The following is a 25875-nucleotide window of genomic DNA, read 5'->3' as shown; positions in this document are numbered from 1 at the left end:
CTAGCACCTCTCCATAGCACGATCTGTCTTCTGGCGGACTGTTTGTGACTTCCGGCTAACCCACTGTACTTCTCCGATGGGTGGTTACGCCCTCCAACTGCTGTCTTCTTCCTTTGTTTAATCATTTTGCAGCATAGATACATACATACAGACTTGCAGGAATCAAAAGAAAACATACGTGAAACTCGTATATATGTATACGTGCATACATACATGGCAGCTGACAAGAGATTAGAGTAAGAAAATAAAAAAAATAGTGGCTCGATGAATAAAACTAGATCCAGGTTCATCCGGCGAATTTGAAGAGGCAAGAGATATAAACATGCCCTCAAACTTTGCTACATTAGCTATTTGGCCCCCTTAATTTTGGACCAAATCTATTATGTGCCTCAATTCTTGATTTTGGAACAAACACGCTTATAAGTTGGCAATTGGGCACTTGTGAGTTACATGCGCTATGCAAACCCTCAACGCCATTTGCAAATCCATCGAGGAGGCCATCTCCCACAACGTCCGTGAGGTTGCCATCTGCAAATTCTTTGGTAAGGCCAAATGTGGGTTGTCTACAAGGGATGCGAGAGGTGAATTGGCGACGATAAAGACTAAGGGTGGGCTAGTGGTGAGGGAGGCGTACGATCGGTCCAACGATGAAGGTTAATGGTTATTTTCCTCATGTTTTTTCTTGAGAGAGTAGTCATTTGATTAACACGATGAAGGTCAATGGTCAGTTTAGTGGGTCTTCTAGTCATCTTCTTCATACTTCTTCGTGCGATGAAGGCCAGATCAACATGGTAGGTCTTCTGGTTGTCTTTCTCATGCTTCTTCACACAAGGGAAGTCAGTGGCTGATCCGTAATCTTCTTCATGCTTTTTCGCACAAAGGAAGTCTATGGCTGATCCGTTATCTTCTTCTTGGTCGGTGGTTGCAATATGTAATAGGGATGGAATGGTCAATGGGTCGTTGGCAACAGTAACTATAGTCGTTGGAGCCTACGATTGGCCTATCACACTCCTCTATCGCACATGACTTCACGTGCAATGCTAATGGGAAAACCTCACTCCTCTATACCATGGTTGTTGATGACAACCTCGTTGATAATATTGTTGGTGTGATACAAATGAGAGAAAGAAACAAATGAATTGGAAAAGAGAGAAAATAATGTTATTCATCTCTAATAGGAATGAACATTAGTGATGTAACCGTCCATGAAAACTATATAATTGATATTATACATTTATTTAAAATATAAAAAATAAAATCTATTAGAAGCCTTTTTATCTTCCTCAAATAACTATACAGTTCACATGATTTGTTACATCACCGTTATTCATCTCTGTTAGAAATAAATAACATTACTCAAATATAAATAATAAGTTATTTTGTGTATTTCTAAAATATTAAATACACTTTTCAAATGGTGGGAAGAAATTGATAATAGGTTATAAAAGTATATACCTTCCACTCTTACATTTAATTCTAATTATTTATATACATAAATTTACTAAAAGTCAAGAGTATTAGATAATATTAACAATGATCTTATTTTTTTTTATGCTAATTACTTAAAACCCATTATTAGCTGGACTCTATCATATGAGAAAATATTTAATGTAATTATAACATTACTTTATTTTATTAAAGTAGTACAAATCAATTATACCTTGCCATAGACATGCTATTACCATATAAGTAATTAAATCAATTTATTTGCTAAAAATAGAATTAAAGTATAGTATCATGTGACATATTAACATATTATTGCAATTACATATTTACATTACACCCCCCCACCACCCGCAGGTTGCTTCATTGACAAATATACCAAAGCAAACACTGCCCACTCTCTACAGATGAGGATAAAACCTAAGAGATTATTAATCACTCTTCAATGATAACCAGAATTCAAACACTCTCATCATTTCACACCTCTCAGTACCTTCACCCACCATTCATTCTTTTTTCAATAATACATAATTACACTTTAAGGGACTTCATAGTTTTATAATTACATATGTTACCCCAAAATATGTAAAATATTTAATAAAGATATCTAAGTGTCTCGTAAAAAATGATATTCGTAATATCATCTAAAGTCTCTTTAGTCATATTTAATATATTATAATTGTTGTAAATATTTTGAAGTGATTGTTCTTACGCAACTCTCGATGTTCGTATAATTGATTTTGTCAAGAGAGATAAATTATAGATTGAGTTTTTGACTTTTGTATATGATGAAAATCAAATTTACAATTATCAAATTGACACGGATATATTGCTCTTCCGACCGTTCAATCTATGTCTTGAAGATTTATTGTCATCGCTTTAAACTTAAAAAATGATAATGAAATGACAATTTAAGCAATAATGAAACTCAATTATAACAAAACTCCAAGATCATTTAAATGTGATAACAGGAGATGGGAGACAATTTAAACAATAACAAAACTTAAAAAAAAAAAAAAAAAAACCGTTCGAACAATAACGAGACTAAGGAGGGGAGAATTGTTATGTTCACGCGGGGCGTGAGCGCGTGGGATGGAACCGACCGGAGGGTCTGAGGTTTCGATTGATTTCCTGCGGGAGCTGCAACGAGAGGAAAACAACACGGGGACAAATTCCATTTCCAATTCTAACCCCGCCGCTTTTCATAGACAGCAGCAGGGGAACTGTGGCGTCACCTGGAGGGCAATCTGGTCAAATCAGGTGGGCAAATGAGAGTAAAATAAAGGGGGAGGGAGAGAGAGTGGCGTTGCGTAGCTGCAGCGTTGCATCGTTTTGAGGCTGAAAAGAAAGAAAAAGGAAGAAAATGGGGAAGAAAATTTCAGTGGGGAAATTTCTAGGGAGCCAAACAGGAGGAGCACACCAACACCAGAGGCATCAGCAAAAGCCGGAAGCTATTGCTTTTTTTCTTTAACCCCCACCCCTTTTTTTTTTTTTTTGTTTCTCTTTCTCTCTCTATCCATCTCTCTCCCTTGTCAGTTGCTTACTTTTCAGATTTCAATCACCGACCCGACCTTACACCCAAAGCTCCTCTTTCCGTGCTTGCTTTTTCCTCCCCCTTTCTTCGCCATCGAGACCTTCGTCTGAAGACCTAAGAGCTCCAATCAGTTCTCTCTCTCTACTTGTCCATGTCTGTGTGCATGTGTTGGTGTGTTTTGTGAATGATAGTATGGTGTTGTTTACCTTATATATTTCTGATTTTCTGGATTTGATTGTTCTTGTAGGCGAGAGGCGGTGAAGAATGCTTTCTAGGTATTGTAGATCATGCGCAGATCTCGTTGTTTGTTGATCTAGCGGAGTTGCTGTCAATACTGGAGAGAAGTGAGTATAAATCTTTCCCTTTTCCATTTATATTTTAGGGCAAATTTGGAAGTTAGAGATCGTCGGGTCCAATTTTAACATTGCTCGAGAGTTGTAGGCATTATGTGATTTCCGCTTGATGTATACATCTGGTCACTGTTTAAGTTAGATAGTGAGAGCTGGTTGTCTTAAAATGAAAACTGTTCTTTCCTTGGTAAAGGGGGAGGAGAAACTAGGGTTTTTGTTCGGCCGATCATTGGAAAGTTCGAATTTTGTTCGCCGCCTTGTTGTTAAGCATTTCAGTGTTGACGAAGTTTGTTCGAATGAACTGGGTTTGGTTCCTTTTCTTCAGATGAGAAGAGGATTTGTCCACTGAGACTGGGACTAGCTTCAAACCCGTTGAGCATGCATCCTTCTTCTTCTTCACCACGGGATCATAAAAAGCCAGCACGGTAGATTGGCTTCTCATTGGATGCTGTTGACTATAGGATTGGCCTGATGTACTTTATCTGATTCCATCAGTAATGATGCGTTGTCCGCTCTGAGAATATCGCGTTTGGTATTGGATTCCTTAGTTGCTGCAGGAAATTTGCCACTTGTTGTGGAAAGCCTTGCCAGTTGTCATTGAAGTTATGATCAAACAGATACTTAATAAGTTCCCACGGAAGCCATCTAGGTCATCAGAAAACCGTGATGGAAGAAACTCTAGCTCATTTTCAAATGCTTCTTCCAGTTCACGAAGCAGAGATCCAGCAGGTAACCGATATGGGACCTTGAATGCATCATCTCTTCCAGGCGTTGCCTATACAAATTCAGTAACTAATCACGCAAATGCGACCCCCCAAGGCTTAAACTCAAGGTTGAATGGTAATTCAACAGTTTCTTCGTATGAGGCATTGCCTAGTTTTAGAGATGTTGCAAACCCTGAGAAGCAGAATCTGTTCATCAAAAAGCTGAACTTATGCTGTGTTGTGTTTGACTTCACTGACCCTACAAAGAATTTGAAGGAAAAGGACATCAAGCGGCAAACTTTGGTTGAGCTGGTTGATTATGTTTCTTCTGCAAATGGAAAGTTTTCAGAAGCTTCTATGAATGAAATTGTAAAGATGGTTTCAGTAAACTTGTTCAGGACGCTCACTCCTCAACCTCGTGAGAACAAAGTTCTAGAAGCGTTTGATTTGGAAGAGGAGGAGCCGATGATGGACCCAGCATGGCCTCACTTGCAAATTGTGTATGAGTTCCTTCTTAGGTTTGTGGCATCACCAGAGATGGATGCAAAGTTGGCTAAGCGCTACATTGATCATTCTTTTGTCCTAAGGTTGTTAGATCTCTTTGATTCTGAGGATCCTCGAGAAAGGGAATACTTGAAAACTGTTCTGCACCGCATTTATGGAAAGTTTATGGTGCACCGCCCATTCATTAGAAAAGCAATCAACAACATATTTTACCGCTTTATTTTTGAAACTGAGAAGCATAATGGTATAGCTGAACTATTAGAAATATTGGGCAGTATAATTAATGGGTTTGCATTGCCACTGAAGGAAGAGCACAAACTCTTTCTTGTTCGGGCACTGATACCACTTCACAAACCAAAATGCATACCAATGTACCATCAGCAGCTATCTTACTGCATCACACAATTTGTGGAGAAAGACTGCAAGCTTGCTGATACTGTGATAAGGGGCTTGCTAAAGTATTGGCCAATCACAAATAGTTCAAAGGAGGTCATGTTCTTAGGGGAGCTGGAGGAGGTTTTAGAAGCGACTCAGCCGCCAGAGTTCCAACGCTGTATGGTACCCTTGTTCCGCCAAATTGCTCGCTGCTTGAGCAGTTCACACTTTCAGGTAGGTAATTTACTAATTCGTTACTGTTCTCTTACTATTCTTTTACACATAGCCATTTAATAGTGTGGATTACTTATGGCACTGTTTATCTGCAACCTGATATTGGTGCCTACATTCTGTTATTTTGACTTCAAACCAAGTAAAGAATGCAACTTTTAATGTTCATCCTTCTACCCCCTGTATAGCCTTATGGAAGTGCGACTCTTCAGTTACTATCAAATTGAGTTAGGTGCAAAGGTTATATCTGCCTTTCCCTTTTCAATTTAGAGCCCGCATGGCTTAGCCTAAATCATAAGAGGTCATAAGATTTTTATAGACTTTATAAGCTCTAAGACTTTATTTGCTAATAAGCTGTTAAAGTGTTTGGTGATAAAAGCTTATTTTAATTAGGGTAATTTATACATTACTTGGTTAACACCAACTTATTTTGAGGTAAGCTATAGACTCTACAAAAACTTGATAAGAAACTCCTCTTAAAACAGGTTTTGAGTTCAAGAAACTGATACATTTCTCTAAGAGATTCCTCATTCTCTTTTAAAGAAACACTCAACCCTCAATACTCTCTTCCAAATTATTTAAACAAGTTTAGAGTTACTCCAAAGTAGTTTTGGATTTACTAATGTAGCTCAAAGAGCAAGGACCTGATGGAAGACCTGTGGGTTGTGCTTGAGAAATTTTGATTTGATTAATGGAGGTTCAAATTGCAAATTATGTCTTCACTCCTTATGCAGCTTGGTAGCTGAGGGAGACCACTGTACCTCATTTGGTCTTGACATAATTGAACTAGCTGATATTTGTTTAAGGAAATAAAACCCCCCCCCCAACTTTGAGCAGATGCCTTTAACAATTTGGGGTTGACTCCATATTAGTTGGTGTCTAGCTCTATGAGTTTCTCAGATGAGGAGCAGGTGGTTGCAGGAGGTTCCCATTGACTCTAAATGATGTTGACTACATCTCTTTTAAGCCCCACTTTGTTGAATTAAAATTAGTCTGAATTTTAACTCAAAACAGTTTTCCACAAAGATTCCATGAGCAGAGAAAGTTGTAGATGTCTGAGTATTCTCTGAAGATGCAAGAATTAGGTGAATCTAATTTGGGATCAAAACTTAAAAGAAAAATATATATAGTTTGAATTAATAGATGTGGAATCATATGTAAAAACTAAAGGGCCAAAAGGGGAAAAATCTTATACAAAGAAAACTGAAAGAGAAAGGAGCAAGGAGAAAACTACCTACAACTAAGCCCAACTTCAACTATGTCTTCATTATCAGACACACCATGAGGTATGGGACACTTAGTTTGATATCAGTCATTATTAATGGGTAGTTTGATATCAGTCGTTATTAATGGGTAGTTTGATACGCCTGATCAGTCGTTATTAATGGGCACACCATGTGCTGAACTGGTCAGTTGACACATATTTTTAAGTTTCCCAATGAGTATATGTGTTTGATATAGATACGACTCTAGTTTGGAGTTTCCATGATTCATGGGTAGAAGGAAAATCCATTTGTGTCTTCTTGTCCTTTATAGTATAAAGGTTGATCAAAATTGATTTCTTTACCACTTTTTGGGCTTTTCAGTTTAAGGGATAGATTTGAGGCATCTTTTTATTTTTTGGTGTGAATTTTTATGAATTTCTAAAGTTATGTGTTTTATTAGTTTATTGAGCAACTATATCATTGTTGTAGCTATGAAAATTGGATTCCTGTTATTTTTGCGGAGGATGAGATGTAAGAAAGGTACTGACAGACTTTTATGTTGTCTTTCCACCTCTCTATTACCTGAGAGGTGTTAAAAACTGCTTTCTTTGGAATAGGATTTGGGAAGATGGGCCCAGTAGTGTTGTTCTTTATTAGTTATTATTATTGTCTTGACGTCTGCCTTGGGCTTCATTTGGATATCCATAACTAGGAAAAGATAGTTTTGTCATTTCCTAATTGGTGTTATGTGTCAGAAAAGCCGAGAAACAGTGGGCCAGTTATTACTCCATTTTAAAGTTGGTAGGGATTTATGGTGCTTACTTTTTCAGTATTTGGAATTCATAGTATTGCTGTGCTATCATCAATCTTCCCATAATTTTATTTTTGGGAGGGGCTTACTGCTTAAACAAGGCTAGAAATCCTTGGATGGTTCCTTTATATTTAGTGTGGTGCTTACAGGGTGTGTGATGTAAGGCATCAGGCAATCTTGATTTCCTTATTTGTTGACTCTTTGCAGAAGCTATATATCATGCTGGTACTTGGTCACATTTGATTGCTCTCATAGTAGGATCATGAATAAAGTCTGCTTACAGATGGACATCGCCCCATGAGCATTATTTATAAGAAATCTAGATTGCCTTTCTGTCTATATATAGATTGTTGGACGAGAATTCAGAAAAAGAAGAAGAAGTCTAAATTGAAAAGTTGTGGAGAAGCTTTACGAGACTCGGTAGATATCAAGATTATCCTAGGATGTTTTAGTAGTAGATAATTGTTGTAAATATCTGTAAATATTATATCTTGTATCTGTTTTTATATCCTAATTTTTAGGACATAGTGTTTCCTAAATTTTAGGAGTAGATGGTTCAAATCCTCTCCTACTTTATAAGAAAGAGATTAGGCTGGAACTTGTATATATTCTCTAAAACATCTTGGAATTAATTTAAGCAAGCATTCTTGAATTTTCCAAAGACTTGTTTCATGGTATCAAAGCACTGTTTGATCATAAAATGACAGGGACTCACTCCAGTTTTATCCATGGTCGAAACCAATCCAAACCCAACCCTAACCGAGGCGTCTGCCACTTCTTCTCCGAGTATTTCTATCCCACCTCTGGCGCCATCTAATCTCACTACAACATCTATTGATAATCATCCTCTACAAATTACTCAACATAAACTAAATGAGAGTAATTTTAGGGAATGTTCTCAATCGGTGATGTTAGTGATCAAAGGAAAGGGAAAATCTGGTTATCTAATTGGATCGATTCCTACCCCACCATCTACGGCAGCCAAGTATGGTATTTGGGAGGCAGAAAATTCCACTATCATGGCTTGGTTGATAAATTCTATGGAGCTGAAAATAGGGAGAACATACCTATTCTACAAAACAACCAAGGAAGTTTAGGAATCAGTCCAAGAGATGTATTCAGATTTGGAGGATTTCTCTCAATGTTTTGAAATTCGATCGGCTATTAGAACAACCAAACAAGGTATGAATAGTTTGATTGAATACTTTAATACTTTGGTGGAATTATGGCATGAGATGGATATGCTTTATATACTTAGTTGGGAATCTTCGGCCAATAGTACCCAATACAATAAGATGATAGAATCTTTGACTTCCTACATGGCCTTAACCTTGATTTGGATGAAGTTGGGGGAAGGATAAAGGGCACAAAGCCCCTACCATCTCTCAAGGAAGTTTTTTCTGAAGTTAGAAGAGAAGAGAGCAGGCGAAAGGTAATGCTTCAACACCCATCAGACCCAGTTTTGCCCCACCAGAATTCAGCCGTTGCGTCTATTAAACAAGGGGAATTTTTTACAAGGAATCAAGTGAAGGAAAAATTGTGGTGTGACCATTACAAGAGGCCCAAACATACTAAGGAAGATTGCTAGAAGATCCATGGCAAACTAGCAAATTGGAAGCCATGGCCAAGGAGAGATAATCCCATATCAGCTTACAATGCTGAGGCTCCAATAGAAAATAAACCAAGTTTGAATTTATCCGAAGACCAAATTCAAGCCTTGTACAGGCTCCTAAATCAAGTTACAGCCCAACCAAGCACTAATAATCCTCACTCCACTGCCTCTCTAGCATTGCAAGGTAATCTCCAACACTATTCATTGGTTTATAAGCATTTTTCTAAGAATATATGGGTGATTGACACGGTGCATCAGACTATATGACAAATTCAGCAAGGTCTATGACTGATTATACCCTATATGACTCATCTCTCAATATATTTATGGCTGATGGAACCACTTCACCTGTTTTGGGTATGGGAACAATATGTATGACAAAACTGAAGCTCAATTCTGTGCTGCATGTTCTTGGTTTGAAACATAATTTGCTATCAGTTAGCTGAATCACTAAGGATATGAATTGCAATGTAATTTTCTATCATTCTTATTGTGTTTTTTAGGATCAAGTCTTGGGGAAGATGATTGACAATGCTAAAGTGATGGATGATCTTTATTGTTTTGCAGTAGATCTTCTTTATTCCTTTTCAAATAAAGCTGTCCTAAGTGTAAGCGCCAATGCCAAAGTCTTGTTATGGCATAAACGTTTAGGACACCCTAGCCTACCTTAACTTAAATTTTTGTATCCTGATTTTTTCAGCAATAAAGAGTAGGTTCTTACATGTGAACAATGGACTCTTGCTAAACAACCTAGATCACATCATCCTATTCAATTGTATAAACCCTTCCATTTAATTCATAGTGATATTTGGAGACCCTCTAAACACCCTAATATCACTGGTGTGAGATGGTTTATTACATTTATAGATGATCATTCTTGGGTTTGTTGGGTGTATTTAATGAAGGAAAAATTAAAAGCTTGTAACATATTCAAAATATTTCATAAGCTTATTGAGAATATGTTTCAAACTTCTATAAAAATCCTTCGAACCGATAATGGCCGAGAGTATTTTTCAAATGATTTCACAAACTACTTGGCCGAGCATGGTATCTTTCACCAAAGCTCTTGTCCATATACACCTCAACAAAATGGCGTGATTGAAAAAAAAAAATCGTCATCTTCTAGAAGTGGCTAGAGCTATGATGTTTACCACAAATGTTCACTCCTACTGGGGAGAAGCTGTCCTCATTGCTGCCTACTTAATCAATCATCTCCCTTCCAAAACCCTACAATTCAAAACACCCCTTTGCATCCTCAGCACTATGTATCCTAACATTTCTACCTTTCTTTCTATTGCCTGAAAGGTCTTTGGATGCATTGTGTATGTTCACAACAATGCCCTATCTCGAACCAAATTGGACCCTAAGGCTTAAAAATGCATCTTGGTGGGATATTCTCGCTCTCAAAAGGGATACAAGTGCTATTGTTCTTCTAATCACAGATTTTTTGTTTCCATTGATGTGACATTCTATGAGAATCGTCCATTTTATTCCATTACCACACCTCAAGCAGTCTCGAATGATCCTTCTCTTCCCTTGTTTTCCATTGATCCTTTTCTACCAGTGTGTTCTCAAGGGGGAGAATGCTCAGTGTCTCATGATCACACATTGGTAGAACTGGCTTCTAACCCTATTGAGCCTGTAATTTCTCATACCTCAGATTCTGATCTAGCCCCACATCAGCCCCCGCCTACAACAACTAATAACCCTAACCCTTTATTCTTCTGCTCAAGAAGACCTAAAGGTCGGCCAGAACCAGAGCAAGACCAACCATCATTTTCTGAGGCTGGTCCTTTAGAGGAAGACACCAATAATGACAAGGGGATAACCACACTTGATGTTGACAGGAATGCTAAAGAAGAAGATGGTTTGGATTGGGTTGTTTCTATAGCATTGAGGAAATGGGTAAGATCATGTGTTAAATATCCAATGTCTAATCATCTAACATATGCAAAATTGTCTTCACAGTTCAAGAGTTTTGTGGCTAAGATTGACAGGACTGACATCCCTAAGAATATTCAAACTGCTATGAATGATCCTAAGTGGAGAATGGCTGTGATGGAAGAGATGGCTGCCTTAGTGGGAAACAAGACTTGGGAGATGGTTCCATTGCCACCAAACAAGAAATTGATTGGCTGTAAGTGGGTATTTACAATAAAACACAAGGCTGATGGAAGTATTGAACGATACAAGGCTAGGTTGGTTGCACAAGACTTTACTCAAACCTACGGCATCGACTATGAAGAGACATTTGCCTCGATTGCTAAGCTAAACTCCATTCGGGTATTATTATCTCTTGCTGTAAATTTTTATTGGCCCCTCTTCTAATTTGACATTAAGAATGCTTTCCTTAATGATGATTTGGATGAGGAGATCTATATGAGGGTTCCCCCTGGTTTTGAGCAAGACGTTGATAGTGGAAGAGTGTGCAAACTTAAGAAGTCCTTCTATGGACTAAAATAGTCACCGAGGGCTTGGTTCCATAAATTTAGCATGACACTTAACCGACTAGGATACAAACAAGGCCAATTCGATCATATCTTGTTCATTAAGCACAATGAAAATGGAAAAATGGCTATATTGATTGTTTATGTTGATGATATTATTATGACGGGATGATTTGCAAGAAATTGATAATCTAAAGAAGCAATTGAATGCTGAGTTTGAAGTAAAAGACCTATGAACCATGAAGTATTTCCTAGGCATGGAGGTAGCCCGAAACAAAGAAGGCCTATTCATCTCAGTATACCTTGGATTTGCTAAATGATACAAGAATGACTACCTACAAACTAGTTGGAACTCCTTTAGAGAAAGAGTGGAAATTTGAAGAGAATGATGATGATGCTCCGGTGGACAAAGAGAGGTATCAAACGTTAGTTGGAAGATTAATTTATTTGTCCCTAACTAGGCTAGATATTGCCTATTTAGTGAGTGTGATCAGCCAATATATGCATTCACCTGCTGAAAAACACATAAAAGCTATTCAACATGTTCTAAGATATTTAAAAGGGACACTTGGGAAGGGTTTGATGTTCAAGAAAACTAAACACAGGGGAATTGAAGGTTATGTGGATGCAGATTGGGTTGGATCTAGAGAGGACAACCGATCCACTTCAAGGTATTGTACCAAGGTATTTGGGAATGTGGTTACATGGAGGAGCAAGAAGCAATTAGTTGTGGCTCGCAGTAGTGCCGAAGCTGAGTTCAGGGCTATTGCTCATGGGATATGTGAGGTGATTTGGCTAGAAAGACTAATGGAGGACTTGGGGATAATTCTATCTCAACAAATAAAGGTATTTAGTGATAGCAAATTTGCTATCAGCATTGTTAAAAATCTAGTGCAACTTGACCGAATGAAGCATGTAAGAATTGATAGAAGCTTTATAAAAAAGGAGATTGAAGAAGGAAGGATAAATTTGTCCTATATACCTTCTAGCGATCAAGTGGCTGATGTCCAAACAAAAGTAGTTACAAAACTAGTCTTTGAGTTCCCAATTAACAAGCTGGGAATGACTTCCATCTATTTGCTAGCTTGAGGGAGAGTTTTGGATGAGAATTCAAAAAAAGAAGAAGAAGAAGTCTAAATTGAAAAGGAGTGGAGAAGCTTTACAAGACTCGGTAGATATCAAGATTATCCACTGTTGGTCCCAAGCCCGGATAAAGGAGGAGGGTTGTGTTAGGTAGCTGACAGCTAACGTAAAATTTAGTCAGATCTAAAACATGAACTCTAGACAAATTATGAAAAACTATTGGGGCGTAACCCTTCATAGTGACGCACTACACTACTCGCGTGCAGTGTCAAGTGAGCTAGAGCCGCTGTATCGGCACCTGGATATAGTGACAAGTGAGTAAGGGTCCCCGCATTTGCTTGGACGAATGTTGGTAAAGAAGTTAGTCCAAAATCAAAATCAAAACTAAAATTAAAATAAAAAATAAAATCAAATTTAAAGTCAAGGCCAAAACCAAAATCATAGATTAAGGATTGGGTCATGGAACATAGAAACATTAACAAACAAAGCTATGGAAGTGGTAGATGTGATGATTAGGAGAAAGATTAATATTATTTGTCTTTAAGAGACGAGATGGGTAGGGAAAAAAGCAAAAATTTTATCAGAAATTAGATATAAAATATGGTACACAGGAAATGATTGAGCGAAAAATAGAGTGGGGATTATTATGGATAAAAGCTTAGTAGATGAGGTAGTGGATGTAAAGAGAATAGGGGATAGGATTATTATGGTGAAGGTTAGTTTAGGAAAAATGACTATGAATATCTTTAGTACATATGCACCACAAGTGGGATTAGGTGAGGAGATAAAAGCAAAATTCTGGGAGGATCTAGAGGGACTCATACAAATGATACCAAGAGGAGAGAAAGTGATTATAGGAGGTGACCTAAATGGTCACGTGGGTAGAGACGGAAACGGCTATAGAGAGGTACATGGAGGGTATGGATTTGGGGAAATTAATAATGAGGGTAAGTCTATTCTAGATTTTGCTATGGCATATGAGCTCATCATAACCAATACTAGGTTCAAAAAACGGGACAAACACTTAATCACATATAAAAATGTCACATTAAGTACCCAAATAGATTACTTCCTCATGAGATAAGAGGATCGGTTATGTTGTAGGGATTGTAAGGTGATATCGAGAGAGTGTTTGACTACTCAACATAGGCTTTTAGTACTTGACGTCCAAGTAAGAAATTAGAAGAGAAAAAATCACAAAAAACAAATTCTAGAATTAGGTGGTGGGATTTAAAAGGGGAGAAATAACTAATCTTCAAAGAAAAATTAAGGGGTAGAAGAGAATGGAATGGAGAAGGACAGACAAACCAAATGTGGAGAGAAATGGTTAATGCCCTAAGAAACACGACAAATGTAGTTATTGGAGAGACAAATGGTAGAGCCCCTAACCTTAAGGAGTCTTGGTGGTGGAATGAAGAGGTACAATTGAAAATTAAAAATAAGAAAACTTGCTATAAGGCTGTATATCAGTGCAACAATGAAGAAAATTTAAAAAATTATAAAGAAGCAAAAAAGGCAACAAAAAGAGCTGTTAGTGAAGTAAGGTCAAAAGCATATGAGAATCTGTATAAACGACTTGATACAAAAGATGGAGAAATGGATACATATAAATTAGCTAAAGTAAGAGAAAGAAAAACAAGGGATCTAAATCAAGTGAAATGCATAAAAGATGAAAACCAAAATGTATTAGTGAATGATGGAGCGATTAAGGAGAGATGGAAGGAGTATTTCACAAAATTATTCAATGATGATGGCGACACAAGAGTTAGGTTGGGATTGAAAGAAAACTTCTATAAGATAGCTATAAGACCAGTTTTGTTGTATGGTTCAGAATATTGGGCAGTCAGATACCAGCATGAGCAAAAGACGAGCGTGGCGGAGATAAGGATGTTAAGATAGATGTGCGGCCATACGAGAAAAGATATGAAACAAGTCTTAGAAAATTCGGGATTGCTTGCTTGATTTGATATTGAGATGGCTTTGAAAATATATACAAGTTACAACTTAATCTCTTTCCTATAAAGTAGGAAAGGATTTTAGTAATCTACTCCTAAAAACTAGGAACAACTATCTCCTAAAGTTTAGGAGATAAAAACAGATATAAAATACAAATTTACAATAACTAAAACATAATTTAAATAACTTAAGATAATATGATTTAATCTTCTTTGCATAGCTTTCACACTCCTCTTTAATTTAGACTTCTTCTTCCACTTGGAGCCTTATTTCCGTCCAACTCTCTCCCTCAAACTGGTGAATAGATGTAAGTCATTCCTAACTTGCTAATTAGGGACTCAAAACATGGTCTTGCAACTGTTTTTGTTAGAACATCAGCTACTTGATCTATAGAAGGTATATATGACAAATTTCTCTCTCCTTCTTCAATTTCTCGCTTTATAAAACTTTGGTCTATTCTCACATGCTTCATTCGATCATGTTGTATTGGATTTTTAACAATACTGATAGCTGATTTGCTATCACTAAATACCTTTGTTTGTTGAGACAAAGGCATCCCCAACTCTTCCATTAGCCTTTCCAACCAAATCACCTCACATATCCCATGAGCAATTGCACGGAACTCAGCTTCAGCACTACTACAAGCTACAACAGATTGCTTCTTGCTTCTCCATGTAACTACATTTCCCCAAACCTTGGTACAATACCCTAAGGTTGACCGGCTATCTTCTCTAGTACCAGCCCAATCAGCATCCACATAGCCTTTAATTCCCCTATTTTCGATTTTCTTAAACATCAATCCCTTTCCCGGTGTCCCCTTTAGGTATCTTAGAACATGTTGAACATCCCTCATGTGTCTTTGAGTGGGAGAATGCATGTATTGACTGATTACATTTACTGAATAGGCTATATTTGGCCTTGTTAGAGACAAATAAATCAATCTCTCTACTAACCTTTGATACCTCTCTTTTTCCACCAGAGCATCATCACAATTTTCTTCAATTTTCCTTCCCTTTTCCAAGGGAGTTCCAGTTGGTCTGCAAGCCATCATTCCTGTATCTTTTAGCAAACCCAGGGTATATTTTCGTTGTGAGATGAATAGGCCTTCTTTGCTTCGGACAACTTCCATTCCTAGGAAATATCTAATGGTTCCTAGGTCTTTTACTTCAAACTTAGCTTTCAATTGCTTCTTTAGGTTATCAATTTCCTGCAAATCATCCCCTGTCACAATAATATCATCAACATAAACAATCAAAATCACCCTTTTTCTATTTTCAGTGGGTGTCTCATCATAATAAATCCCATAGGTTTGAGTGAAGCCTTGGGCAACCAATCTAGCCTTGTATCTTTCAATGCTCCCATCTGCATTATGTTTTATTGTAAATACCCACCTGCATCCAACCGTCTTCTTGTTATGAGGCAGTGGAACAATCTCCCAAGTCTTGTTTCCTACTAGGGCAGCCATTTCTTCCATCAATGCCACTCTCCACTTAGGACCACTCAGCATTTTGAATATTTTTAGGAACTTCAGTGCTGTCAATCTTGGCCACAAATCCCCTGAACTATGGAGATAATTTGGCATATGTTAAATGGTTTGATATAGGATATTTGACACAAGACCTTACCCATTTTTTCAAAGCTATAGGAACAGCCCAATCCAAACCATCTTCCTCTCTAGTATTGTTGTTAATATTATTTTTGAGTATGGCAGTCCCCTCATCATTAACCATATTTTCTTCTGATGGACCAACATTTAAAAGTAATGGCTGGTTTTGCTTTGGTTCTGGCCGGCCTTTAGGTCTTCTAGAGTAAGTAAACAAAGGGTTATCAGTTGCTGAGGGAGGCTTATGAGGACCAAATTTAAGGTTAGAACTTGTTTTCTCATGCCCAGAATGATGAAGAGATTCAGAGGTATGCGAAATAGAGGAGGAATCAGCAGGGGCAGGCTCAATAAGGGAAACAACTGGTTCTGCCAGTGTGTTATCACAAGGTGCTGAGGATGCTCCCCCTTGAGAACACACTGGTAGGATAGAATTAATGGGAAAAACAGAGGAAGAGGATTAGTAGGGACTGGTTTTGTACCTGTGATGGGATAAAAGGGAATATCCTCATAGAAGGTAACATTAGTAGACACAAAAAATCTGTGATTTATAGGACAATAGCACATGTATCCTTTTTGAGAGGGTGAATACCCGACAAAGATGCATTTGTGAGCTTTAGGGTCCAATTTGGTTCGAGATAGAGCATTGTTGTGAACATACATAATGCACCCAAAGACTTTAGGATCAATGGAAAAAATGTTAGGTATTCGGATATAGAGTGCAAAGAATGCTAAGGGGGGTTTGAAATTGCAAAGTTTTGGAAGGTAGACGATTGGTTAAATAAGCGGTTGTGAGAACTGCTTCTCCCCAATAGGAGTGAGGGATATTAGTGGTAAACATCATAGCTCTTGCCACCTCTAGGAGATGTTGATTTTTTCTTTCAGTTATCCCATTTTGTTGGGGTGTATATGGACAAGAGCTTTGGTGAAAGATACCATGCTCGGCCAAGTAGTTTGTGAAATCATTGGAGAAATACTCTCGGCCATTATCGGTTCGAAGGATTTTAATAGAGGTTTGGAACATATTCATAATAAACTTATGAAATCTTTTGAATATGTTACTAGCTTCTGATTTTTCCCTCATTAAATACACTCAACAAGCTCTAGAATGATCATCAATGAAGGTAATAAACTACCTAGAACCAGTGATATTAGGACATTTAGTTGGTCCCTAAATATCACTATGAATCAAATGGAAAGGATTAGAAGGCTTATACAATTGAATAAGATGATGTGATCTAGGTTGTTTAGCAAGAGTGCATTGTTCACATGAAAAAATCTGCTCCTTATTGCTAAAAATATTGGGATACAAAGATTTGAGATAAGGGAAGCTAGGGTTCCCTAAGCGTTTATGCCATAACGAGACCTTTGCATTGGTAGTCATGCTTAAGACAACTTTATTTGAAGAAATAGGGAAATCTTCTGCAAGACAATAAAGGCTGTCCATCACCTTAGCATTGCCAATCATCCTCCTCGAGGCTTGGTCCTGAAACACACAATAGGAAGGGTAGAAAATTACATTGCAATCCGTATCTTTGGTGATTCGACTAACTGAGAGTAAGTTATGTTGCAAACCAGGAACATGTAGTACAAAATTCAGCCTTAGGTTAGATGTACATACTGTTCCCATTCCCACAGCAGGTGAGGTGGTTCCATCAGCCATAGATATATTGAGGGAGGAGTTACATGGGTATAATCAGTCATAGAGCATGTAGAATTTGTCATATGATCTGATGCACCAGTATCAACTACCCATATGTTATTAGAAAACCTTTTAGAAGCTAAGGAGTAGAGCTGGGAATTACCTTGCAAGGCTACTGATGCAGTGGACTGTGGATTAATAGTGCTGGATTGGGTTGTACCTTGATTAAGAAGCCTATATAATAAGGCTTGTATCTGATCTTCAGATAGGTTCAAACTAGGTTTAGTTTCTGCTGAAACTTTTGCATTATATGCAGATCTGGGGCTCTCTTTCTTGGATCGTGGCTTCCAATTTGCTGGTTTGCCATGGATTTTCTATCAGGTTTCCTTAGTGTGATAGGGTTTCTTGCAATGGTCACACCATATTTTTTCTTTACCTTGAGTCTTGGAAAAAAAATCTCCCTGTTTGATAGAGGCAAGAGCCGAGTTTTGGTGTGGCAAACAAGGGTCGGTTTGATGTTGAAGCATCACTTTACGCCTGCTTTCCTCCCTTCTTACTTCTGTAAATACTTCCTTAAGAGATGGTAGGGGCTTTGTACCCAAGATTCTCCCTCGAACTTCATCCAAATCGTGATTAAGGACATGTAGGAAGTCAAAAATTCGATATTTTTCTATCATCTTATTGTATTTGTTGCTATCTATTGGAGATTCCCAACTGATGGTATAAAATATATCCATTTCATGCCACAATTCCACCAAAGCATTACAATATTCAGTAACACTGCTCATACCTTGTTTGGTTGTCCCAATGGTAGATCGGATTTCAAAGCATTGATAGGAATTTTCTAAGTCCGAGTACATCTCTTGGACTGATTCTCAAATCTCTTTTGCTGTTTTGTAGAATAGGTATGTCCTCTCAATTTTAGGCTCCATAGAGTTGATCAACCAAGCCATGATAGTGGAATTTTCTGCCTCCCAAAGACCATAGGTGGCTGCCATGGATGGTGGAGTGAGGATAGATCCGGTTAGATAACCGGATTTGCCCTTGCCCTTGATCACTAGCATTACCAATTGAGACCACTCTCTAAAGTTGCTCCTATTTAGCTTGTGCTGAGTAATTTGTAGAGGGTAGTTATCAATAGGTGTTGCAGAGAAATTTGATGAAGACAGAAGTGGGGGAAATGTTCTAGGAGAACTGGTGGCTGAGGCTTCAGTTAGGGTTGGATTTGGGTTAGTTTCGGCCATGATCGAAACTGAAAGAAAAATCACTGCTGCTTCTGATCAAACTAGTAGCTTTGATACCATGAAACAAGTCTTAGAAAATTCGGGATTGCTTGCTTGATTTGATATTGAGATAGCTTTGAAAATATATACAAGTTACAACTTAATCTAAATAACTTAAGATAATCTGATTTAATCTTCTTTGCACAGCTTTCACACTCCTCTTTAATTTAGACTTATTCTTCCACTTGGAGCCTTATTTCTGTCTAACAAGATAAAATTAGAAATAAGGCTATTCGTAATAAGAGAAGAGTAGTGTCAATCGAGAAGAAGATGAGAGAGACTAGACTAAGATAGTTTGGTCATGTGGGAAGGAGACCAAGAGCCTTAAAGTTTGATATGAAGTGTATGGACCTAAATGAAGATATGACAAAAGACAGAAATACATTGAAGTCTAGAATTAATGTAGCCGACCCCGAATAGTGGGATAAAGGCTGGATATGTTGTTATTGTTGTTTAATGTTTCCTAAATTTTAGGAGTAGATGGCTCAAATCCTTTCCTACTTTATAGAGATTAGGCTAGAACTTGTATATATTCTCTAAGACCTCTCGGAATTTAAGCAAGCATTCTTGAATTTTTCAAAGACTTGTTTTATATATAAATAAGCATGACTGGACAGATTGATGGGACAATTGCCAGTCGATGTTATTTGTGTTTATCATGTTCATGCTGGATACATCATCATGATTCGATGTAGCTATGATTTCGGATTTTAAAGCATAGATGGGAAGTAAGATGGCAAGCTTGGTACGTATTCTAGAACAACCTTGCTTTCCCCTTCTTGGCAGGAATGCCATCCAGTTGTTCAATATCTTCACCCTCTCTACACTTACTTGCTATTTATGAAACTGAGCTTGAGTTTTGGTAGGCGTGTCTTTTTTACTGCCCAGCTCTCCAATTCTAAAGATTCTGTTCAAAATTGCATTTGCCTTAAAATATTGTCCCTGATGGTAATGCCACCGAGTATATGGAATGTTCCTACCCACGAAGAACAACTCTGATGTAGGACAAGGCTGAACATGAATCTGAAGTCCTAGAACACTAACGAGCAGTGTTCCAAAAGGCGCTAGGCGCTAGTTGGGCGGCAGACTAGCGCCTAGGCCACCCAGGCGCCGCCTAGGCGGGGACTAGGCGGTGCCTAAAAAATTATTTTTTTTTTTAATTTTTTTATTTTTTTCTTAATATTCTCCCTGTTGCAGCAAGCAACAAGTTGGTGCTACTTGCTGCAGCAAGCAGTAACGCAAGCTTGCTGCTGCAGCTTCTTCAATGTTTTTAACTAAATAACTGGTGGCGGAGGAAGATGGATACAAACCAGAGGAAGACGAGATTGGCGACGAGAGATGACAGCCAACAGATGAGATTGGCAGCGACGATAGAGAACGACCAACATGTGAGGTCGGCGGCGATGAGAGAGCAGGACCAAGAGAAGAGATCGATGGCGGCGGCGAACGACCAAGAGGAGATCGAAGGCGAGAGAGAGAGAGAGAGAGAGGATCCCCGATGAACGACCAGAGAGAAAGGGAAGGGGGAAATAAGGTCGACCCAGGGACGCGCACGCTCTAGGCGACCCAGGCCGCGCGCGACCCAGGCGGCCGCTGTGGCTCGAGAGTTAGGCCGGCGCCTAGGGGTGCCGACCAGCCCTAAATCGTTGCGGCCAATGGCCGCCCAACGCCTAGGCCGAATTTTCGAACACTGCTAACGAGAATCTGAAGCCCTAAAACACTATTGACAATGATTCTCTGTTTGAGAACAAATCTCCATATCAATTCAATATTCAATTCAAATCTTCCATTAAAACACAATAAGAATGTTTATGTCGTGTCAACAAACTCTAGTTTAGAAAAAGAAACAATTAAAATTAAGAAATAAACTATTAAAATATTTAGATTTGTTTCTAGAGTAGACTTTCTTAGAATATTTAGATTTGGATCCTCCATTGTTTTCCCATGGTTGAAAAGGATTTGGTTCCAGTTAGTTGCACTGCAAATACATTTCAAGAGTGCGGGATCTGAGAGCCAGAAGTCCACGTTAGTGAGCATCAAAATTTGGAGGATCTTTCCAATTAACTAAAAACCTGAAACTGCCATGAGATGAGACGACTATCTCACCATCAAGCCCACTTTTAATCATGTCCCTTTATTGCTGAAATGGTGGAGATCTAGTAATTTGGCAATATGTTGGGATACTAGTAGGCAAAGTAGGGGGCTCAATTCAAATGCCAATGACAATTAGGATTAGTTTTGCCCAGTGAAATAAATTGCTTGAGATGCAACAAGTAGGATAAATGTTGGTGCAGTGTGTTTTTCTGTGCTTTTTTTTTTTTTTGAGGTGTAAGAAATTAAAATGCAGCTATAAACAAAGTTACTAACAATAAATAAAATGGGTGAGTTCAGTGTAGGCTAAAGGACCTCTTAGGTTCCCGACTGTTCTTTCCTCTTTCTTCTTTCCTTTTCGTGCTACTTCCTGTTTGAACTTTGAATTGAAGTTTGGTGAGAGTTTAGGGTTTTGTTTCTAGTTTGCAACATGATTGCAAGTATGTGAATCAATGTTATTTTTGGTGAGGAAGTTGGGGAGGCCTTTTCAAATGGGCAATACACAGTTCCTGTAAGGAGTGTAGGTTGGAGGTCGTGGTGTGTGGTTAACTGGCTAGCAGCTGGACCTGGAGGTATGGTCACTTGAGGGTGGCGACTCTGTTGCTGGTGGTGTTGAGATTGAATGGTTGTTCTGACAGTGCTGGACTGCACAATCTCCCTCTGTTCTTGTGTTGTTGGTGACATAAGCTTGTGATACAGTTCTCTTCTACTATGTTTTCTCCTTTCTTGTTTTTATTTATTATGGGTGGTGGTTGTGAACAGAGGGGTATGAAGGTTTGTTTTGTTCAGGGAAGACTGAACACAGAGGAGAGGAGGAACCTGGAGGTAGGATTTACCTTGGTTAGGTTATAGACCAATAAAGGACTTCTATGTTTGACACCTAGTTCCTGGAGCAGTGCATGAGAGATCATACTGATGAGGGACATAAAAGCACATATTTTAGAGAACATTACTCTTAGAGTAGCATTGAGAATTAGTATTGTTTATTTTATTTCCTATTTTTCTTTTGTTTCCTAAATTAGTTTGTTTCCATTAGTTAGTAGATTCCCTTGGAGTGTTACTGAGATTGGGATTATAGAATCTTAATTAGAGACTTAGAGTAGGAATTCATTTATTATTTGCTACTCCTAGAGATCACAATAATACCAATTGAAGCAGAATGATCAACTGGAAGATAGTACCAAATTGATGTAGAACCAAGAACAAGAACATAAGAATAAACTAAAAAAGCCCAAATTAATATCTCAAATCAATATGAATAATCAATGCTACTTTCAGTTACATCCTAAAAAACTATTTATAGGCAACTACCAAATGAATTCCTACACTAATTATGATTTCATAATTCCAATTTAATTATCATTCTAATGGAATCTACTAACTAAAACAAACTAAATTAGGAAACAAAAGAAAATTAGGAAATGAACAATACTAATTCCTAATTCAATGCCTAGAGTAACGTTCTCTGAAGTATTTGCTTTTATGTCCCTCATCATTCATCACATACACAAATGACCAAATCTTCAGATGCCCCAACGATGCATGGACATATCCATTTTTTGGAAGTCCCTGCAGAGGAATAGACCAATACCAAATTGAGCTCGGGTTTACTCTGATCCTGTGACTTTAGTCATTGCTCTGAAACACAAAAACAAATATCTTCTTTTGTTGAGGCATGGTGGTATGCATCATACCTTCCATGGACCCAACAGTTGGAGCTTCTTGTACTTGGGCACTTGGAATGCGGTGGTTTACATCTGCACCCCTGACTCTGCAGTGGCTGCACTTCTGTTTGTTTTACAAGAACAACAATCACAAGTCTTAATAGGAGCTGCCAGGATAGTGGTACTCTAGGGGTCGTGGTAAGGGGCGGAGACAAGATGCATAGCATAGTATAATAGGTGTTGCGTGGGGGTAGGCTTAGTTGGTATGCTATTTGGGGTTGTGGTACGTTTTGAACGTTTACATACAATAGGTGGTGTGTGGGGGTAGGCTTAGTTGGTATGCTATTTGGGGTTGTAGTACATTTTGAACATTTACTCAGGTGGATATTAAATTTATACTGACCAAATTATATACTTTGTTGTTTTTAATAAAAATTAATACTTCTATTGATGTTTCAAAATTATCATGGTAATATTTGTCTTCTACTTTAGTGTTGTGGTTATTGAGTTCTTCTATCCGATAACCATTAATATTAATTCAACCATAAAAAAACAAAAGAATAGCAAAGTAAAAGAAAAACAAAAGAAACCCACGCAAGAACAGAATATAAAAGCCAGAGCAGCACTCACACCCGACAGCGAAAAGCCATGAAAAATCATTGAAAAACAAACAATATTGCAAGATATTGCAGAATAGTTACTGGAGGTGTTTCACCTACCTCCGGCTATGTCGTTGGTGAAAAAAGATCAACGGAGGGAAGGTCCACACACTGCAAGATTGGTGTGTGAGCTCACACAGTAGGCCACCACAGCAAGGCATGCCTGGCGGACTTCGGGCCACCACCGGCAGGTTTTCCTCTCTCCAATCTGTGAAAATGCTTTTGTATTGACCAAAAAAGAGAGTATTTGATGAAAAAACGTGGTAAAAGCCTAAAATCTTTCGGGAATCATGTTGAAAGTTTGGATCACTATTTTTGGCGATCCAGTTTGCGACCCAGAGTAATCTGGGTTGCTTTTGACCATAGTTACCTGGTTCGTGGAATGCTTGGTACGTGGAACGCAGTACGAGGATTTGGTACGCCACTTTTCCCGAGACGTGCTACGTGGGGGGTAGGTTTCATTGGTTCGCCACTTGGGGTCATGGTACGCTCTTTGGTGCGCCAAAGTGGAACGTCGATGAATATATAAATTTCTTAAAAAATATTTTAGATTTTTTGACCATATAAATTAGGAAATAGGGACTAATACAAATGATTAAAACTTCAGCCCAATAAAAACTTCTTAATGTGCAATGAGATGTTTCCCGTGTGTATTTCTAGAAAGTACAATGGGAATTATGGGATGTGGAGTCCAATAAAAACTTCAGCCAAAAAGTTAAAAAGTGAAGCACAACTCACGAGAGGTGGCTGTGCCTCTCTGCAGAGCAGACCCACCAGCAGCTCCCACCAGCTACTACAACTTGAGGCGTCACAGAGTCACCTCTATTTGGAGATGAGAAGCTCGAATGGTGGGGAACTTGCTGCAACCTCTCTTCAGAACTTATACAGATTTGATCCTCATCTCTGCTTCCCCTTCTTGACAAAAACCATGAGCTGTTGTAGAGAGAAAGGAAGAGCTGTTGCAGAGAGAAAGGAAGAAGACAATATCGGTGTAGAGAGAGAGGAAGAAGATGGCAGCAGGGACCCGGGTCTTCATTACTGGAGAACTGGGATGCGTCCCCAAGTGTTCCAAGACGCAAATGCAGTGTGTTCCAGTGCGCATGTACTGGAACGCGGTGCTTGTGGGGGTGGGGCGTATTAGGTAACTATGCTTTTGACCCACATCCCAATTTGCGGCATCACAACCCTGGCTTCAATGGTCTTAATTGTACTAGGTGGGGTTGGCTACTTAATTCTGGACCTACATCTATCTGATCCATGGCCATATCATTTCTGTTCTTTTTTTTTTTTTTTCTCTGGTTAGTTATTACTTAGGACTTGAGCAAATGGGTTCTCTATTTGTAGCAATTGTGTAACCAAAACCATGTCTCAGTTTTTCTCTCATTTTTGACTTATTAAGAGCTTTGCTGAAATATTTAAGTCTGCAACTATTGATGATACCAGATCTGCACATATGTGCTACATTTGAGTAGATCAAGTTTGACATGTCCTTTCAGTACATTTGTGTTTGATGATCTGCTGTATTTGTAGGTAGCAGAGAGGGCGTTGTTCTTATGGAACACTGATCACATTGAAAACCTAATCAAGCAAAATCGCAAGGTTATTCTTCCAATTATCTTCCCCTCCTTGGAGAGAAATGCAAGAAGCCACTGGAACCAGGCTGTGCAGAGCTTGACGCTAAATGTCCGGAAGATCTTCTCTGATGTTGATCCAGAGCTCTTTGAGGAGTGCTTGCTCAAATTTCAGGAAGATGAAGCTCAAGAGGAAGAGACTAAGCTGAAACGTGAAGCCACATGGAAACGCTTAGAGGAGATTGCTGCAATGAAAGCTTCGAGTAACGAACCAGTGCTTGTCCCCAACAGGATAACCACTCACAAGCAATCAGGCTAGAGTGGTTAGAATTCCTGTGGTAATCCCGGGTCTCTTGGTGTTTCTGATTGGTATACTAAGAAAGAATTGGAATTGTGGAGGTGGAATGCTAACACAATGCTCGTTCCTTATTTGCTCACCTTCTTGTACTTCTAAGTTTGGATTTGGCAGGTTGCATGGTGGAGACCAATGTGCAAGGTACAAATTGGTACTCATTCTAGTCCATTGTCACTAGGTCTGTATATATGGGCTTGGGCTAACAAGGAAAATGGGATCTCATAGCTCTGCAGTGCATCATAACCAACCATATGGAGAAAATTTGGCTAGTGATACCGGGGTTTTTGTTGTTTAGTGCTCACAGGGGTAACATTGAAAGAGCTGCCTTATGCAGATATCTGTTTACATAATTTTGGATTTGGTTTAATGAATGTATACTTTGTCTTCAGTTTTATGTAATCTTATGTTGTATTGCCTTTCAAGTTGGTGTTGTAGATAAACCATATATAACCGGATTCTGCTCGACCCAAGAAACGTTATTGCATCTGCTTGACATGTTTCCCTTTGCCTATTTATTAAGAAGCTTCTGTTCTGATAGTTCTTGATATTGACGATCCTTACAGAGTAATTGCATAGGAAATGCCATCACAATGCGTGGTAGTAGTATTCTTGCAATTATGAGCCGTTTGATGTGTTTTCTTTCTGGGTGTAGGGGTATTAGTGAGTCACATTGTGCTATGTGAAAATTCTGTATAAAATTTCTGTTTGTGTTACTACTTACATATGCATATATGGCCATGGAATGCAAACTCGTT

General features: G+C 38.4%; 1 protein-coding gene across 9 annotated transcripts; it reads left to right on the top strand.

Annotated features, from left to right (window-relative positions):
* Positions 1-2749: 2749 nt before the first annotated feature.
* On the top strand, positions 2750-25619 carry LOC127799494 (serine/threonine protein phosphatase 2A 59 kDa regulatory subunit B' eta isoform-like). Of its 9 annotated transcripts, none has more exons than XM_052333573.1 (4): positions 2750-3107; positions 3225-3321; positions 3653-5148; positions 24729-25619. In XM_052333573.1, exons 3-4 carry the CDS (start codon positions 3933-3935, stop codon positions 25082-25084), a joined length of 1572 nt encoding a protein of 523 aa, XP_052189533.1. In that variant the 5' UTR covers positions 2750-3107; positions 3225-3321; positions 3653-3932; the 3' UTR covers positions 25085-25619. The 9 variants fall into 9 exon arrangements, with proteins under 9 accessions (XP_052189533.1, XP_052189530.1, XP_052189529.1 ...); XM_052333570.1 differs by having other exon boundaries at positions 3521-5148; XM_052333569.1 differs by having other exon boundaries at positions 3419-5148.
* Positions 25620-25875: the final 256 nt, after the last annotated feature.

This window comes from Diospyros lotus, chromosome 4, assembly GCF_014633365.1.
Source record: "Diospyros lotus cultivar Yz01 chromosome 4, ASM1463336v1, whole genome shotgun sequence".
In the NCBI taxonomy this organism is placed as follows: Eukaryota; Viridiplantae; Streptophyta; class Magnoliopsida; order Ericales; family Ebenaceae; genus Diospyros; species Diospyros lotus.
Note: the sequence above shows the minus strand (reverse complement) of the source record. Positions and strands in the feature narration are given on the sequence as shown.

Excerpts from the sequence above, each read along its gene's own strand:
- LOC127799494 (XM_052333573.1), top strand. The coding sequence starts at position 3,933 with ATGATCAAACAGATACTTAATAAGTTCCCACGGAAGCCATCTAGGTCA. Across the intron at positions 5,149-24,728 it reads CAGTTCACACTTTCAGGTAG|CAGAGAGGGCGTTGTTCTTA; the intron begins GTAATTTACTAA and ends ATTTGTAGGTAG.